At 36.0% G+C, this 20,090-nt stretch overlaps 1 protein-coding gene across 1 annotated transcript in view; it reads right to left on the bottom strand.

The window, feature by feature from the left end:
- The window catches only part of Mfe2 (peroxisomal Multifunctional enzyme type 2), a 741,845-nt gene that overhangs the window by 471,276 nt on the left and 250,479 nt on the right, over positions 1 to 20,090 (bottom strand). Inside the window, exon 11 of the mRNA XM_090372984.1 lies at positions 13,774 to 13,836. Coding sequence (XP_090229110.1) covers positions 13,774 to 13,836 — 63 coding nt within the window. The remainder of the gene's footprint in view (positions 1 to 13,773; positions 13,837 to 20,090) is intronic.

The following is a 20,090-nucleotide window of genomic DNA, read 5'->3' as shown; positions in this document are numbered from 1 at the left end:
TGTGTTGAGTTCTGTCGTTCTTCTGGCCTTTGGCTGCACGGTCCCCTAATAGGACTCTACATTGCCCACTACCACCACTAAGAGGTAAGCCAAACAGTCCATAGTTCTCTGGATGGTCTCTGCCAGGGTTGCCTGAGCTTCCTGAAAGAGGCCAACTTAAAAAAAAAAAAAAAAGTGAGTGAGTGAGGGAGATAGGAATAGAGTGGGAGTGACAGTAATGGAATGAGGAAAGAAGCATTGAGGTTATTATTATATTAATATCACTCTTATACCATGTGAAATTAATATTATAGTTTATTAAGCTGTTCGCCAAAATTACTATACATTAAGGTGACGTTTCAGGTATCTTACCGATACCCATCATCAGACCATGCTGTTGGGGGAACAGAAATGGTTACAAATTTGAACATTTTAGAATATTACAGTTACAAAAGAAAACAGTAAATCTAAGGTAAAATACAAAGAGATTAAATTCTTACATGCTGACAGACTCCTCTTTCCAATGTTCCCAGAAACCTGATGTGCATACAGACAAGAGAGGCACTTCCAGCAGTTAATTTATAGGAGAGTGATTAACTCCTTTAGCCAATAAGATATTGCCAAGTTTTTATCCTAGATCTTGTGTAGTGGAAACCATAGGGTGACCTTTGCTCCCATACTCAGTACATCAGGGTTGGTGTACAAGCTGGTTCAGGATCTTACCAATACTTATCATCAGACCATGCTTCTGATTCAGGTGGATTGGAGAGAGTTGTATCTGATCTATTTCCTTTTCCTAGTTTTTCATTCATTCTTCTTTTTTGTTATTGCAGGTTGAATTCGCTGTTTCCTATTGCTTGCTGAGGTTGCGAACATTTTTATGAAGAAGTTAGTAGGCAGAAGTCACAAATGAGACTGTTGTAGGTCCATACCTAGATCCCATATAGTTAGGGAATGACGCTACATGGTTTTTTTCCATTAAGGTTAGTATTATATTAATACCACTCTTATACCACATGAAATTAATAATATACTTTATTAGGCTGTTCACCTAAATTACTATGCATTAAGGTGATTTTTTGGGTTTCTTACTGACACCTATCATCAGACCATGCTGTTGGAGGAACAAAAAATAGAAAGGGTTACATATTTCAATATTTTAGATTGTTACAGTTACAATTACCAATTTTACAATTACAATTCTAAAGTATTAAGTTTTGAATTGCCGTTACAATAGAAAACAGGAAAACTAAGATAAAATACAAAGAGATTAAATTCATACTTGTAATATTGGTAATTGTATTACTGGTAACTGTAACTGTAATGTTCTAAAATATTCAAATTTGTAAACCTTTCTATTTTCTGTTCCCCCAATAGCATTGTCCGATGGTGGGTATCAGTAAGATACCTGAAATGTCACCTTAATGCAGAGGTTCTCAAACTTTCTCGGTTCATGGCACTCTTAGTGTCCCAGTAATTTTTTTCATGGCATCCATAGGCCAAAATAAATACCTAACACAGTGGTTTTCGACCTTTTAATACATACCTATCTAATAATTTTATTCTTTACATAGAGGTACTAAATAATTATCAATTATAGATCACCACAAAATTAAAAAAGATACAGTACAATGGATACCGTACACCTTTTTATAATGAAATAAATGTATAAATTTAAAATAAAATAATAATAAAAAAAAATAAAATATTAACTTTAAGTAACTTAAACCCAAATTACACAGCACCCCAGAATGTTGTTGCAGCACCCGGTTGAAAACCACTGTTTTAATGTATAGTAATTTAGGCAAACAGACTAATAAAATATATTATTAATTTCAATTGGAATACGATTGGTATTAATATAATAGTAATTTTACTGGAAAACAACCATGTAGCGTCCTTCCCTAACTATACTGGAAGAAAGAAGCATCCTCCAGTAAAGGAAGGAGGGGAAAGGGTGAAGTAATTGGGGAGCCCACCCACCCCAGGGAAAGAGAAAAGAAAGAATGCAGGACGAGGAAGTGAAGTGCCGTTTGGCAGTCAGCAGGGGTGACAAAGTCCTGTCCCACATTAGGTATTAAGGGGACAACTCTGGAGGGTTCTAACTTAGGAAGAGTTTGCAGTTGAATCCTGCCCCAAAGAGATTTGTAAATTATCCAAACCTGGAGGGGAAAGCGGGAAATCGTACCCCAAAGGGGTTTCAGCATCTCATCCTGGAAGGGATTAGCAGAAAATCCTACCCCTTAGGAGAATACCTCCTACTCAGCAAGCACAGTGCCCGTGAGGATCCTCTCCACAAGAGGGCAATCCCACACTTCAGAGTGCCAGCAGAAGTCTCAGCTACATTAGTTTTAGGAGGAAGAGCAGTGACAGTAGGTGATCATGCTCTAAAGAGGACCTGTTCATGGGGTGTTTCTTCACTGTATCAATCATCTCAGTTGGAACGTTGACTGTGCAAATTCATTAGGGACACGGCAACGTCTCATCTTGGAGGTAGAGGTGTTCTTGGTGTCAGAGATTAGCTTGGATTTTGGTTATGAATCGTCATAGAGGAGACAGATGTATATAACATGCTCAAGTTTCAGGTTCTCTAAAAGTGCAATGAGAATCCTGCTTTATCTGTAAGTCAAAGAGTTTTTGTTTGAAAGGATCATGTCCAGAGAAGATGAGGGTTACTTGAAGTCCCAGTGAAAGCCAGGAAGGAGGCTTTTGGGCAGGTGAACAGAAGAAAGAAAGAGCTTCGTTATAGTGCCTTTGGTAGTACTGGTCCAGGAGTACTGCCAGATCCCAAGGGGTTTGTTAGCAATATCATGCATCAGACTAGAGCAGCAATGCAGCAGGCACAAAGTAGCAAGAGTGCTGTGACTTGGGGGAGAACAGATGGGGTGATAATTCTTGAATGGATCATAGCTAAACAAAATGGGCAACTTGTGAAACGTATGCAGAACTCTCTGGAACAGGACATGATCTAGCCAAGGAGGATGTCTTTGTGGGTGGTAGGTGCATGGTGTGTCAAGAAGTTAGGCACCAACTCAACATTCTGATGGGGCTTATGAGTCTGAAGAGTCGAGTAGATGCCCTTGAAGGTATTAAAATGGGGGCCCCACCAATCTCTCAACAGTCCAACCCAATGGCAGAGCTCACTCTTGTGCATCAGGCAAAACAGCAGCAATCTCCAAGGCAGAATGTGCTAGTCCCACAGGAGTTAAGTTATTGTCAGTGACACTATTTTCAGGGAGACAGGTAATATATTGTGTAAAAATGATGGGTGTAATAGGATCAGGGTATGTCTGCCAGGAACAAAAGTTGATGTTGTAGAACAAATATCGTTTAAGGGCCCAAAGGGTGATATTGTTGTACACATTGGTACTAATGACATTAAGAGTATGAGATCTGCAGATTTACTTACAAGTACAGTCAGTCCTCGTATAGCACGATAGTTGTGTTCCTAGAAACCCTCGTGAAATGCAAAATCGTGCAATATAAACAACAGGCCCTATGGGAAAATAGGGTTAGGACCACCCAAGATTGAACACACATTTGTAACCAAAACATTACCAAACACAATAAATAATCGTAATAAAATATTTACGTATTTTATTACGACTATTACGTAATAAAATATTGCTACTGCTTTTGCTTCTATCGTAAGCAAACTTGTTTTTTGTTTGATTTTCTATCCAAACAGATGACAGCCGTTCCATCTCTTCCAATTCTTTGTGTCTTAATCTAATGGATTTTAATTACACTTTGAGTTGTTCCTGCTATGAAAGTTGTTTTTATATTCTCTGCATTCTTTGTAATTCTCGGCGTTGCCTCATTTAGGTCTGTAGCACGTGCTCTTTCATTTCGCTCAAAGCGTTTCACAATTTCATACTTTTTTCTCTATCGACAGAGGCGGACTGGACATAAGCCTTACCGGGGAAACCCTGGTGGGCCGGAGTGATTTTGGCCATAAACGCTAGTATGAGGCCACTATAAATTTTCCTGGGTACAAATTTTTGACCCAGTCCGCCTCTGTTTATTGATATGGCTTTTCTTTTTCTCTCCGAATCTGCAGTGTCTTCACCAGGACGCTTCCTTTTCACATCTTTTAAGTATTTTACTCGTTTTTAGGGAATAAAGCACAATTACAAAACGAGGAGGCACGCTTGATACACATAAACAAAGCTGTGCGCGTGTAGTAACTGAATAAACAACACCGTAAAGGCAGAGATACACAATTAACACCTCACATTTTACTAAAGCATATTTCTGGAGGTTACTACCATAAAACAATTTCCAGTTGTGTTTCTGCTATGGGAATCTGTTATAAACAGGTAGTAAACTCAATCTAATTGCATTTGCAATAATACCGATAGCTGGAATTGTGTTGGTTTTTACGTTATTATGGTGAAATGTGTTTTCCCTTCACTGATATAAAAAACAAATACATTTTCAGAATCTTCTCTTCGTTCCTATCGTGTTGCGTTCCGCTGGGGGTGATTCTCCATTCGACTGCCATTTCTTGTAAACTAAAAGGCGAATCATGCATAAGCGAATTCGGTTCATGTTATATAAGATATCATTCCCCTATTTATAAATCGTGTATGATTGAATTCATGTAGTGTAAACACGTGTTATACGATGACTAACTGTACAGGTCAATGCTGGAAAAAAAAAAAAAAAACGTCTTGAGTTATGGTTATATTTGTAAGTGTCTGCATTTCTCCCCAGACACGATAGGAGGGAGTATATGATGAGAGCCTTATCAATCAATTCGGCCCTGGAGGGATTGTGTACGGCTCATGGGGTAGAATTTTTCTCAGCACGGTCTGTGTTTGTTAATAGGAGAGACTGCTTCTACAGGGATGGGATACACTTAAATAGAAGGGGTGCAAGAGTGTTTGCTGATGCTATCGAGGCAGCGTTAGGTGGGTTGTAAAACTGCCTAGCTTGTGGGGATTCACAGACTGGACAAAATTCTGTTCTATCCTTTGGACTCAACTCTGATTCTGTTGGAACTCTCTCTCTCCAACTTATCTTCAGATGACTCTGCACTATTTTTTCAGAATGCTATTATAAAAGCAGCTTCATTTTACTTCAGGAAAAAGATTAATTAGAGAAATTTCTACCCTCTGGTGGAAGAGGATCTTGCTGAAGCTTGTCGCGATAGCCTTTCAAGATCTGTATCATCAGAGACGATAAAATTGGTCTCAGGCTGATGTTCAACAACTCCATAACATCTACCTTCAGAAGAAAAAAATACACCAAGCTCATCACTCAAAATAAAATTGAAGTATGGTGTGAATTTGTTTTCGAGGTTGGACATCAAAATCCTTGGAGCCTAGTATATAAAACTGCTAGAAAGAAAATATTTCTTCTACAATCTATTACTGTTTCTGATAATGATTCCGAATCCCTCACATCACCAGACACTATTAATTCCATCTTATTATTTTTGCTGACAAACTGAAATCTGCTGTTGCAAAAATTAAATCTAACCGCTGTCCTGGTGCAGATCTTCTAGAAGGCAAGTTTTTAATTAAACTATGCAATACTTGTAATGAAATTTTACTAGACACATACAATAAATGTTTATTTCCATCGATATTTCTGTATGTTTAGAAAACAGTATTCGTGAAAATTCTTCTAAAACTTCCTGTAGACCTACCTCACGTCGTTGCTCTTCTTTCTAGTGTTGGAAAGTTACAATTAGAAAATGTAAATTGGAATATCATTGGTTTGGCTGAAACAAGAAGAAGAAGAAGAAGTGAATCACTTACAAGTTTATCAAGTGGAAATCTGCTGTACACCCATAGAAACAGTGAAAGGAGCGAAGGTGGAGTTGGGTTTCTGGTCCATAAAGATATAAAAAACAATGTTTTGGAATTCAAAAGTACATCACCAAGGGTGTCAAGACTACTACTCAGGATTTCTAAGAGGTATAAGCTAAAGGTTATAATGATTTATCCACCAACATCGAGCCATGATGATGAAGAGGTTGAAGAAATGTACACCAAAATTGAGTCTTCTAGATGAACAGAAAACACACTACACTATCATTATAGGGGACTTCAATGCTAAGGTTGGAAAGAGACAAAACAGTGCAGAAAGGGAAACTATAGGAAGTTTTGGAATTGGTGAAAGAAATGAAAGACTTGTGGAATTTGCAGAATCTAGAGGAAAGTCAATAATGAACACTTTTTTCAAGAAAAGGGTGAACAGAGAGTGGACAGGGAAGAGACCAAATGGATTAACAACTAATGAAATTGACTTCATCCTCACTAACAGAAGATATATCATGAATGATGTTGCTGTCCTGAACAAGGTAAATGTTGGAAGTGATCACAGAATGGTAAGATGCACACTTGATATATATGTAAGAAAAGATAGGAAAACACTGACTCAAGTAAATAATACAGAGGTCTTTGAGACAACAGAAGAGGAGAAAAAGCAGTATGTACTGGAACTTAAGAACAAGTTTGAGCTTCTGCAGACTGTTCAGAACCAAGATATCGACAAGGAATATTACAACTTTCTGAAAGTGATAAATCGCAAGAAACCTATAGGTAAAAAGAAATCCAAAGAAGAAAAAAATCAGTCAAGAAACACTTGTCAGGATGTGAAGAGCAAATGAAGAGCCAGAAAAACACTGACAGGGAGAAAATTGAGCTATACTGAGTATGCAAAGCATTAGAAAGACACTCAGAGGAGACATAAGAAAATTTAACACAAGAAAAATAGAACAAGCATTAAAATTCAAAAGTAATGAATATGGCTAAAACAAAAGTAAAGTAAAATTAAGGAAAAACAAAGGATTTAAATCAGCCGTCTATGAGCAGTAATACAGAAAGACAAATGATACTGAGACCGAAGAATAGCAATGGTGTATTTATAAATAGCAGAGAAGGCATAATTCAAATAGCAGAAGACTACTATAAAGAGTTATATAAGGAGCAAGGGAATGATGCCAGCAGTGGGCAAGATGGATTGCAAATTAGTAACATACATACCTGATATCCTCCCTGATGAGGTAGAACATCATTGAAGTAAATGAAGAATCAGCAAGCTCAGGGGGAAGATGAAGTTACTGTACAGTTGTTAAAATTGGGAGGAAGAGACATGACACAAAAACTGGCAAGACTCTTCACAAAATACACTAGAAAAGGTGTGGCACTTAAGCAGTGGAATAATGCAATCATAGTTTTGCTGCATAAGAAAGGAGATAAATCAGAAATTGGAAATTACAGACCAATTAGCTTGTTATCCCACATCTACAAGTTGTACACAAGGGTCATTATTAACAAATTATAGAAAGTATACTTGATGAGAATCAACCAAAAGAGCAAGCTGGCTTTAGGACAGGATTCTCAACTATGGATCACCTTCACGTAATATCACAGCTAATGGAGAAGGCAAATGAATATAAAACACCATTATGCCTGGCATTTGTGGATTATGAAAAGGCATTTGACTCCATATAGCATAAGGCAATATTTCGGGCACTGGAAAGACAAGGCATAGATTCCCCATATATTATTATTTTGAAGAAAAATATATGAGAATGCTACCTCCTTTATCAGACTAGACAAAGACAGTAATAAATGTAAAATAGAGAAAGGAGTTCAACAAGGAGACACAATATCTCCGAAGTTGTTTACTGCAACCCTTGAGGAAGCTATCGGAAGATTAGACTGATCGCAGAAAGGAGTCAATGTGAATGGAGAGTACCTAAACCATTTACAATTTGCAGATGACATTGTGGTCTTAAGCCACGATCCCAAAGAATTAGAGGAAAATCTTAATCAGTTATGCAGAGTTAGTAAGGATTTTGGACTAAAGATGAATATGGCTAAAACAAAAGTAATGATGAACAAGAATGCCACAGAAAGGGATATAATGATTGAACGAGCAATAATCGAAAAGGTGGGACAAGTCAGTAGCTGTAATAATGATAAATAGATGGAAGTCAAGAGAAGATTAAATTTTGGATTTAATTTTGGGAGAATCTAAGAACCATAGGTAGAAGTCTGATTTTTTATATTTATCACATGAAAACGGAGGTGAGAATCAAATGCCAAAATTAAGAGAATTAGCTGATATCTGTTAAAATAAATCGGTATGTCATACATAGCTGGCTAGATTATGCAAAATTGCCATATTTGGTAAAATGTAACTTCCTCTGTATTAAATAATTGCGACGTGATGTGAAACTGTCAGTTATTTTCAAATTCTGATGCAACAATTTACAATTTGAAGAGAGCATGCTTTAAGCATTTCTGGTGAGGAGTTTTGTAGGCTGTGCCAAGATTTTCCAAGTACAGTCGATTCCGGTTATTTGGGACACATCGGGACTAATGCATTTTGGCCCGATTAAGCGGCTACCCCAATTATCCGAAGTTTCACGTAAATAGTTAAAAATACAATGGACTCCCGCTTTACAATTGGTTCACTGTACGATGTGTAATAAGCACCAGTCATTGTAATCAGGTTTGTGAATTGAATTTTAATTCTATTAAACACCAATTAAAATTAGCAAAAATAGGAGGAATATTATTCACAGGCTATAAAAGTAAAGATATGTTAAGCATAAATTTACCCTTTATTACCTTACCAATTAAAAAATTAAATGGTACGAGAAAATTGGAAGAATATACATGATAATTGGAATAATTAATACGTACTGTAATATGTACATACTAACTAGTTGTATTTCTGTTCACTGACATTTGTGGGTGGGGGTTAAAATTTAAAACAGTAAAAAGATAAGCAATCAAAAACAAAGAACACGGCACACACAAATTGCAAGTAACACGATACGCGCAAGTGAGAATGGAGTAACAAGTTATGAAGCTCTAAAAATAGGAATGAAGAGAGGATTCTGAAAATTAATTTTTTTATATGATTGAAGATTCCATGGAAATATAAACCCATTTCACTGTAATAACCCACAGAATTTTGGCTGTCGGTATCATTGCAAATTCGATAAGATCGAGTTTACTATCCGTTTACAATAGATTGTACTAACAGAAAAGCCCAATAAACAGGTGACTGCTAATTGTTTTTGTTTTATGGTTGTGACCTCCAAAAATCTGACCAAACCATATGGTATGGTCGGAGACAATTGTGGGATAATCTCCAGTGCTGTGGTTTCCTGCCCCGATTAAACGGCATGTTGTCCCAAATTAAGTGAAGTAAACCCTGGCTATTTTCTCGATTGGGTTCTGTTTTTTTTTTAAGATTTGCCTGAAATAAATGGTGTCCCAAATAACTGGAATCCACTGTATTAACTGATCGTGACAAGTTCTCAGGGTTGTAAATCTAAAGTTAAATGAGTTATAGAGAACATAATATTTTTTTTACACTTATATCACAAACTTGAATTATAGGTATATATTCCTTTATTTTAACATATTTTGATGTAGATGTGATAGACTTTTTATAGTGATTTTCAGAATCAGCATGTTTATCTCCTCCAAAATCACATATTTTCATGGCACAGGTATGATAATAAAATATTTTTTGTTGGCTAGTGTTATTTTAGAATTAAATTCCTGATAGAATTAATTCTCTTTTCAAAAACAATTATTCTTCACCAAACCAGTTTGGATTAACTCCTGGTGCTGGCTCTGAAAATGTTTCACTCTTAAAATTCTCTCAAGAAACCCTTTGTAAATATACTCTTACTGTATTCATTGACTTTGAGTGAGCTTTCAACTCCGTCTGGTGAGAGTGCCCTCGAAGGTCTCCGTTGCATACAATGTCCCTTAAATCTTTTTCTTCTTACTTGGCACTATTTTTCTCAACAATCTGTCTCCTCTCATTTCATTCTGTCTGTTGACAAGTTGTTCATGGATGTCCACATTTTGTACTTAATGATTGGTTAATCGTACTATTGTACTTAATAATTGGTTAATCGTACTATTGTACTTAATGATTGGTTAATCAAACAATTTCCAAATTATTTATCTTTGGCATATGCTGATGATCTTATTCTACTCTTTATTGGAAACTCCAGGTTTCGCTTAGAACAAAATTCTAACAATATTCTTAGTCAATTTCATAAATGGTCTGTTTTGAATAAATTAACTATTTCATATTCTAAAACTTCCGTGATGATTTTAAAAGGCTCCCTTCCTCCTACTCACCCTCCTCTTGTAAAACTCTGCGATTCCATTCTTCTGATCATAACTTATAAATTCCTTGGATTAGTGATCAACAGACTTACTTTTCTTCCCCACATTTCTTGCCTCTTTAACAAAGTTAGAATCTCTAAGGTCGAGTGGGGATTAAATAATAAAATCTTAGGAACTTTTTACATAAGTAACTGCTGGAGCCTGGTTCCATCAAGCCCAGCTCCTCACATGGGCAATGAGTATAATCCAAACTTAGTTCACTTCAGCGTTTCTTTCTTCTCATAATTCTAAAGGTACGTAAAACCACGTCAAAACTTGCTCTTTAGGTACTTTACTAGCTGCACCCCCTTGAACTATTTTTAGTCTAGCGAGGCTTTTGTCACAACATTAGGAAAAAGATTCCTTTAAATTGGCACCTTTTCCTCTACAAGCTGAAAAATATCACTGCCAACAGATTCTCCTCCAAAAATCTCCCCCCCGACAGAAAGTTCTTACAACCAAATCTTTTCTCCAGACATTACAAACATCTTATAAAGTTTTCTAAAATGGTTCTCCTAGTCTTTTCACCAATCTTCTTCTTACTGGACATGGTTTTTCCTTTTGGCATTTCTGAAAACTATCTTTTGTTACTGCAGACAGGCAGAAGATTGGAAGCACACACACTTTTCTTCTGTCCTTTATATAGTAATTTCCAGCATGATCACTTTCAATTGCAGGCACTACATCTACATGTCAAGAAACTCTTTTTATGTTCTTGTTTATACTCTAGCACAACCACAAGGTCAGTGAAGTTTGCAATAAATTGTCACATAATAGACTGCTATAGAAACTGGAGCATACAAATGTTAATCATATTTAGCAGTCACAGGCTGGAGCCCCGGTCCACTCAAAGAGCGTGTGCTACTACACTCTCACTCATAACCACTCGGCTACATCAGGCCTGCTACACTATTCAAACATAGCTTTTCTTAATTTTTTTTTTTTTAACTCTTCCTTCTCAGATTTTTATACTCTTCTCTTTAACCTCATTATTAACATTAAATTTTGCAATTTATAGCTTCTTAAAATGAATTGCCCTCTTTTTAATCTACTGAACTTGCCTATTGAAACTACTTTAATATGATAAATGTTATCTCATCTCAGAAAATTATTACTATCTCTATTCTATGTATGGCATTATGTTTAACTGTAGTTATATTCTGGAACTATTATTTTATGCCCAATACCCTGCTATTTGCACAAAGAAGTACAGCAGCCATCTACATCAAGGGACCCACCAATTTTGCCCAAACCTTTATCCTTCTGAACCACATAAGATCACAGAAAGCGAGCTTAATGACCTCATCAGAGATCTTAAACCGCTGAAGAATAAGGCAGAGCTTTTGGCCTTGAGGAGACAACAGTGGAATCTTCTAGTTCATTCTGTGAAAGTGACAACGTTTTGCACTCGAAATAAAGAATATGATAAATTCTATTAACCAGAAGGTGAACTCACTGTTTATCAGAATATTGATGGTCTAATGGCAGTAATGAACATGAGACATGTTCCCAAAGAATAGCAACTATTTCTAGATGCTTCTAAGGTTAGCCTTAAGGCTGTGTTATTACACAACAGAAATATGCTGCCTTCAATACACTCATATGCCATCCACAAAGAAGAAACATATGCAAAAATTAGGTGTAACTATCCGAAGTATGAGTGGCAGATATGTGGTGATTTAAAGATAATTGCCATTGTATTAGGACTACAAAAGGGTTACACTAAGTATTGTTGCTTTCTCCGCGAGTGGGATAGTCTTGCCAAGGATATGCACAACAAGAAGAGGAGTTGGCCTCGACGAAAATCATTTACACCTGGAATGAAGAGCGTAGCATTTGAACCTCTGCTAGATCCAAATAACATTTTGCTTCCACCAATCCACATAAAACTGAGGCTCATGAAAAATTTTGTAAAGGCTTTAAAATGAACAGTCCTGCATTCACATACTTGCAAGAGAAATTTGCAAGGCTAGTACAGAAAAGATTAAGGCAGGTGTTTTCATTGATCCACAAATAGGGCAACTTTTCAAAGACAAACAGTTCGAATGTGTCCTTTGTGATAGCAAGAAATCAGCATTGAAAGCCTTTTGAAATGTTTCGATTGGTTTTCTAGGAAACGTTAAAGCTGGCAACTATTGGCAGCTTATGGAAGATATCATTACTTCTTACAAAAAAACTGGGGTGCAATATGTCATTGAAGATGCATTTCTTGCACTCACTCCTGGATTTATTCCCACCAAACTGTGGTGAGTGCTTCCATCAAGACATCAACAGCAATGGAACAAAAATACAAAACCAAATGGAGTGCCACCATGTTAGACAATTATTATTGGATGGTGAAAGAGGATGCTCACGAAGCTGAATACAAGTGATATTTGATACATGTATGTTCGTAGCTACATCTTACTGTCATATAAATAAAAAATAAGTTGTATAAATATAAAAAAATTACTTTTTTCGAAAACAAGAGCCAAACTGCCATTTTAAGCACTATTTCTGTCTTCAGCACCCCAAAATCTATAAAGTAAATTTACTTTCATACCCATAACAAGATATGACCAATTACACTGAACAAAATTTGTTGTTCAGTGTAATCGGTGAATGTATTTAAGTTCCTATAATCCTTCCTTAGCATTATAAATACTGCACTGTATCTGTAAACAATGAATTTCCTTGGTTCCTTCCAAACATATGTATATCTACAGTTTATGTCTATAAACTCAGTAAAATAAAAATATAATAAAAAGAAATAAATTTTAACCCTTAGAACACCTGATATGCAAGGATATTTCAATGGAGTAACTGAAATAAAATCAAAATTCGTATACTTTACCTGTATTTTATTTTGATCATGGAGAGACTTTCTGCTCTTGCACTGAGACTAAGCTCAAACCTTGGCACTGAACTGTCATAAACAATAGTTTTAAAAAATAAAGAAAAAAAGCATTAACACTCTAAGGTCCCCTAATATGCAGGGATATTTAAATGGAGTAAGTGAAAAGAAATCAAAATTCATATGCTTTATCAGTATTTGATTTTGATCATGGAGACTTTCTGAATACTTAATGCAGGTAAAGCATATGAATTTTGGTTAGATTTCAATTAATGCACTGAAAAATGCCCTGCAATCCCATAGTATTGTACTACATAGGATAAATGAGGGCCAATTCTAAGGGTTAAAAGTAAACTTAAGGTTTGTGTTTTTAAATGGAAGTTTTACCTCCGCACACCAGTTGGCTGTTCACTAAGATAAAATACATCATTACATCATTTACAGTTAAGCATATGTTCACTAACAGAGACCATCTGCCAGCTGATTGGAGGCCAGTAAAATCTGAGACACTGCCTGGACAAAACAGCTATCCAGAGGATTTACCTATTCTGGTCATGGCATACAATTTAAAAAGATATCAGTAACTTAGGCAGAACCATATATAATGTTATTTGTCTGTAATCTGAACATAAACCCAAGCCTTATTACCAAGTATGTTGCACTCGGAAAAGAAAGTCTCCATGATCAAACTCAAATGCGTCACACATATGAATTTTGATCTGTTTACTAGGTTCAAATACCAATGTAACCCTATATAATGGAGCTAGAAAAAACAGAAGTTTACATGCATATTTTCATATTTACCTTGAATGCTTGATGGTGTAACTGCTGCAGTCATGTCTGTTATCTTATTCCAGTGTGTCCTCACTAAAAAAAAAAAAAAAAAAAATCCTTATGTGCAAGAAACAAAAAAATAAATAAATTCTATACTTCTAATTTATAAACAGCACACTCTAAAAACGGAAACTGTTTTGACAATATTTTTATTTGAAATATTAGGATAGTATTAACTGCCAACTCTCAGATTTTAACTATGCAGTGGAGACAGTGGCACCATACAAATGCCCCTTGAAAAAAAAATTTCAGCACTAACTGTATATCAGTGATTAAAAATCTGAAATTATTTCTACTTTCCTAAATAGAATCAAATTCCTACTTCAGTAGTTTCTGAGGTAACTTTTCTTCTGGTTTTCATACAGCAATTGGGAACAAGAACCCGGCATGTACACTGCAACCATTTTTGCAACTATTGGGATTTTGCTTAAGAATGCCATAGTACCAGCCAAGTGCTGATGCTGTGTTTGTTTATAGTTTCAGTTATTTGATTATCCTCCCCAACTAGATCAATAAACATCAACCATCTTACCCTAGTTGTTTTTGAAAGATTTGTGATTTTCCCAGAATAAAGACAACAGCACAAAACCTGGCATTCTCTCAAAATGGCTTTAACTCTGCAGGAAGGAATGAGTAATTTTAAATTAGACTGATATGGAAGAGGCTAACAGTATGGAATATACACAAGCTATAAATTTTTAATAACATTTAGAGAGAAAGAATGAGCAGTATGAAATTTTATTTATTTAATGATCTTTTAAATCAGAAAATGGAAGATACTAAAATATAACTCCAGAGAGCCGTGATCCGGAATACCTGTAGGAAAGTATGAGACAGTACCTCAACTAACAATAGTAATCAGACATAACAACCACCCCATGCATCTGGTAACAGTATCCCTCACAGGATGGGAAAAATCTCCTTAGGAGAAGAAATATAAAAATAATAAATTGTAGGTCTTTAAAAATAAATTGAGTTATTCCTGAACCATTATCTCACAAGTAGAAGTATTTACCAGGTATATATTTCTCAGTAGGATCAAATGGAGTGATAGCAGAAATTTTCACAGCTAGTTTACCAAAGTACTTTATGGGATAAAAACTGAAAGAACTGCTAAAGGGATATAGGGCATACACATATTAAGCTATCAGTTTCAGTCTGCAATGAGACTATGAGATTTTAAGAAAGAATATTGAATTAAGTTCCCAAATTATGAGAAAATGAATATATAGTGTATACTTAAGAATATTTTCCAGCAAAAGGTTTATTGAGGAAACACCCTTGGTGTCCCTCAACCATGAAATTCAGGAGCTCTTGAATGGTCATACTAGCTATCAATCAAAGAGAAACCACCAAATTCTCACGTGTAGTGCTTAATATTCTGTAGTCAATACAAAGCTACCACAGAGTAATTTTACAATCAACATAAAAACAGACTAATAGATTAACATCAGGCATAAGCAAATGTGAAAGTGGTTCTTGCATTATTTCTGTTGAGACACAGGGCAGTGTAAGCTGTCAGAGATAACTAAGGTACTGGGGGTTCTTCATGGGACAAACAAATATATCAGCTGTGTTAGGGTAACTAAAAGCAAAAAGAGGTGCCCATATACTTGCTTATAACCAATGCTATGACAATAGTACACAAATTCACCATTCAGGAATGGGATGCAGAATGTGAATGTGGTTAGTACAATGCATATACAAAAGATAGGAGGGAGTTAATCTTGGTTAAGAAGCACATAGAATCTGAGGTAGTCCACATACAGTGGCAGACAAAAAACTGCATCACCTTTAAAAAAAATAACATTTGTAGTGAAACGTATAAGATATTGTTTGATTACAGTCATTTTGTTTGTCGCAAAGCAAAGGTATTGTCAGATAATGCTTGTTGTTTTTGTGCTTGGATATTTCTGGTGCAATGGCTACTTAGGCTATATTGCACCTATCGTAGTATTTAATATTTTATTGGCATCTATGGAAGAAGTTACAAACGGTTATATAAACCTATTCATTTCAGAAAGAAGAAAAATTCTGTAAGGTTTGAATTTTCACCTATGATATAGCTAAGTGACAATTCCTATAAGTTTGAGAGAGAGAAGTGAATGAAATTAGATGGGAATTGTTTTACAAGGTGAATTCCAGGAGTATGCGTTTTATTGTGAGTGGCCTGTGGAGGGTCATTACCTGATAACAGGAATAGATGGGTCAAATGAGTGTGGTCTATTCAGGCTTTGGCCAGGCAGATAACGCTTCTATTGAATCAGACAGTAATTGCAAGATATTGCATTAGCCTTTTCTATAAATACAGCGTTGGAAGGGTGTATATACACTCATTAGAATCCTGTTTTGTGAAGACGTAAACATGGCTCCATATGTTCAGTTGATACCAAGAAAAAAAGTGTAGCTTTGTTTTGTCCCAGGAAGGGCTTTCTACGTATGCTTATCACTGATAAAATAGGCTGCCACCAGTCAACAATATCCCAGGTGCTGAAATTAAAGAGTGAAACCAGCGATGTGAAGAGAAGACCTGGATCAAGCCGTAAGAGAGTGATTACACCTTCCCAAGATCGCTATTTGAAATGGTTATGCCGTGGTAATTGCCATGCTAGTGCTATTGATATAAAACTGGACTTTGAGGTGGCCTCTGGTGCACTTGAAACAAGTGCACGAACAATCCAAAGATGGCTTTCGAAATGGTCTGCATGCCTATCGACCCAAGAAGCCTTTATTGACCCAACAAATGAGGAAGAAGCGACTTGCTTGGGCTAGTCGCATGTTTCATGGACAAAAGAGCAATGGGACACCATCAGAAAAATCGAAGGGATACCATCCTGATTGCATAACATTGACTGTAAAGTTCCCCACCGGTCAGATGGTCTGGGGATGCATAACAAGCAAAGGGGTGGGGCAAATTCCGTTTACCTACACTGCTATCTTGGAGGAGTGCCAGAAACCCGTTATTAGGGATCACCACACAGACATCCAAAACTGCATTTTTTTCAACAGGACTCAGCTCCTTGCCACACAGTAAAATTGGTAAGGTTTATGTTATTTAGATTTAATGATGAGTTTGTCTTCTTGTCTCACAAGACTTAAAACATACATACACCAATGTTTTCCCTCGTTTTTCTCCCTTAAGGTGCAGTCATGCCTCAGAAATGCTGGCATTACAGTATTGAACTGGCCCGGCAACAGTCTAGATTTGAACCCTATTGAAAATTGCTGGTATATAATGTTGTCTAAAGTTGCTCAGAAGAAGCCAATAAGTAAGATTCAGCTGCAGGAGAACACTGTAAGGGTGCAGTACCATGAAATTTGGCAACCATATATCCAGAAGTTGATTAACACTATGCCAGATTGTTGCAGGGCTGTAACTGCAGCTCAAGGAGGAACAACAAAATATTGAGGACTTATTTTGCTGATTTACAGTAAATAATACTATTACGTTAACTTGTCATTTCAATTTGTACATGTAAATGCAATAAAATGTATGTTTGGGTGTCATGGTTGCCATTTGCATGATTTCTCATATTTCCATATTTTACCCTTTGGGAAAATATTTATGGCAATTAGGTAATCAGGTGGAGTCTTTTTTATTGGATTTCTTTCACAGAGATATCTATCCCATCTACAAATGCATTTCGAACATTTCTGCAACCCATAATGCAGTGCAAAACACATTTGCAAAATTCGCAAGTGATGCAGTTTTTCTGTCCACCACTGTAGATGATTTGGATGGTCAGTGCAATGTTAAGTCAGTTTGATGTGAAAATGAGACTAAGAGTTTGCTATATACCAAATAGCTGTGACCAGGATGATGAACAACTATACAGAGAGGGAGCGTGGGCCGGTAGATTGAATGTTATAATGAGGGACTTTAATTTTATAACAGTGGCATAACTTTGGGATGGGGGGTTACTCACACAATAAAAGAAAGTTTCTTAATTTACTGAATGGTTGCTTTCTACAAAGGCATCTTAGAAGCAAATAAAAAGAGCTCCCTTGATCTCATTACCACTAACAGCTCTTAATGAATTAGGAATATCCAGATAAAGGACTCAGTAGATGAAAGTGATCATAATATACTGATATGGGATCTACTTAATTATATAACTACTGACAAAAGCAAAAGAAATGGTTTTAAACAGTTTTTAAACTATCAGTCGCTCCCACTGAACTCTATTCAGTGGGAGCAACTGATGATGATATAAACAAATTTAAAATGAGAGGCATTCAGAGAAGTAAACTAAACTTTCTTATACCAGCTAAGATATACAGTCGAAATTAGTTATAATGAGCATCATCAAGAGATTGACAAAATTTCCTTGATATAATCATTACTCACTATATCAGGGATGAGTTAAGTCTACCTCTATTTTTTTTAATTCTCAACAACTTGATAAAAAGATAGATTTAAAAAACAAAAGAAATATTAAAGAAAAAATAATAATATTAGTATATACCTACAATTCCAGCTGTGAATTACAAGCTCCAAAAAAATCAGTGTTTTGCTATTTTATTTACTTAATTGACATATCATATTTACTTTATAAATAGCTTTATAGTTCTAGTTACGCTTGTTATTTTTATTTTAAATTTAGATACAGTTTTAGTAGGTAACTACTTAAATATAAGTAAAACCGTTGGTTCGTTCAAATCTTGCAGCCATTGTTTTCGTATAGAGTGAGTGGAAGGGAATTCAGATTTAGAATTCTGGTAAATAGGTAGCTCTAATATAAAACTAGATAGCGTAATATGTATCACTGTATTTAGGAATCTATTAGATAGTGTGTTATTGGTAACTAATTAATTAAATTTATTAATCTTATAAATTTTTATTGTTAATTTCAATATCATGCCCCTATGATGTGGTCACAAAGGAACTGGATGCAAAGAATAATTTTGATATCATATATTTGGATCTTAGAAAGGCTTTTGATACTGTTGCACATGGAAGACTGCTGCACAAATTGGAGCAGTATGGCATAAAAAGCAAATGTTGCTAGGGATAAAGGGATGGTGATTAGGAGATGACAAAGAGTGGTAATCAATTAACACTGCTCTTCGTGGACTAATGTTATTAGTGGAGTCCCTCATGGTTCAGTGTTGGGTCAATTGCTGTTTTCTGTATTTATTAATGATACTGATGATGGTATATCAGGTTTAATATCTAAGTTTGCAGGCAATACGAAGATCAGCAGTGCCGTTAATGATAGTACACAACTGCAACAGGATCTAGAAAAGTTGAGCAGATGGGCTGAGAGGTGACAACTGAAGTTTAACATTGACAAATGTAAAGTACTGCATATTGGAAGCACTAACCCCAGAGTAACATATCAACTGTGAGTATGACCCTGACAGTGGTAGAGAACAACAAGAACCAGGAGGTAATTGTGCAGTCAGAAATGAAGTTTTCTGAGCAGCGCAGACAGTATGCAAGAGTAGCCCATGGTGTCTTGTCAATGATATACAAGAAATTTTCTAGCAGGGATAAGGAGGTGATTATCGCTTGTATATGGCAATGGTCAGGCCACACATTGAGTATTGTATATAGGTCTAGAGGCCTCATTTTAAGAAGGATGTAGAACTGCTGGAACGAATACAGAGATAGGCAACAAGATTAGTGAATGGAACAAAGGGTAGATCTTATGAAGAAAGGCTTAAGTTTTGCAGATTACAGTGCCTGGAGAATAGGCAGCTGGGAGGTGATCTGATCAACGTGTATAAAGCCTTGAATGGTTTGAGCATGCTCACTGCTGATGGGATTCTTCCTCTTGCTCAGAATAATCACCTGAGAGGGCATAAATTCAAATTGAGGGAAGACAGTTGTAGAACAGATGTGTGGAAGTTGATAGCCTGAATGAATTTAAGGGTGAGCTGGACAGATAATTGGAACAAACAGATGGGTGAAATGGGAGAGGTTTTTTTTTTTTTTTTTGGCTGATACTGCATATATATGATATGCAGTATCAGTAGAAGCATAGGATGCAAGAAAGCTTGCTTTCTTGCATCATATGCCTCTACTAATTCTAATGCTAATTTATATTCATCCGATACTTTTTTTTCTCTGCCAAGAGCCTCATTAATTCACCTGACATCCAATTAGGCCTAAACCTTCAACATTATTTCTTAGTTGGAATGCAAAGCCTAGAAGCCTCAAAGATTAAGTCCCTGAAGGCTTCCCATTTAAAATGCAACACTGCCAATATTATCAGTTGATCCCACTATAGAGAATTTAAAAACTGCTTGAGACCCCTGTAGTCACATTTACGAAAGCAAAAGCC

The sequence above is a fragment of the Mastigoproctus giganteus genome, chromosome 4, assembly GCF_048544385.1.
Source record: "Mastigoproctus giganteus isolate SK-2022 chromosome 4, ASM4854438v1, whole genome shotgun sequence".
In the NCBI taxonomy this organism is placed as follows: Eukaryota; Metazoa; Arthropoda; class Arachnida; order Uropygi; family Thelyphonidae; genus Mastigoproctus; species Mastigoproctus giganteus.
This window is presented reverse-complemented; position numbering and strand designations above follow the sequence as displayed.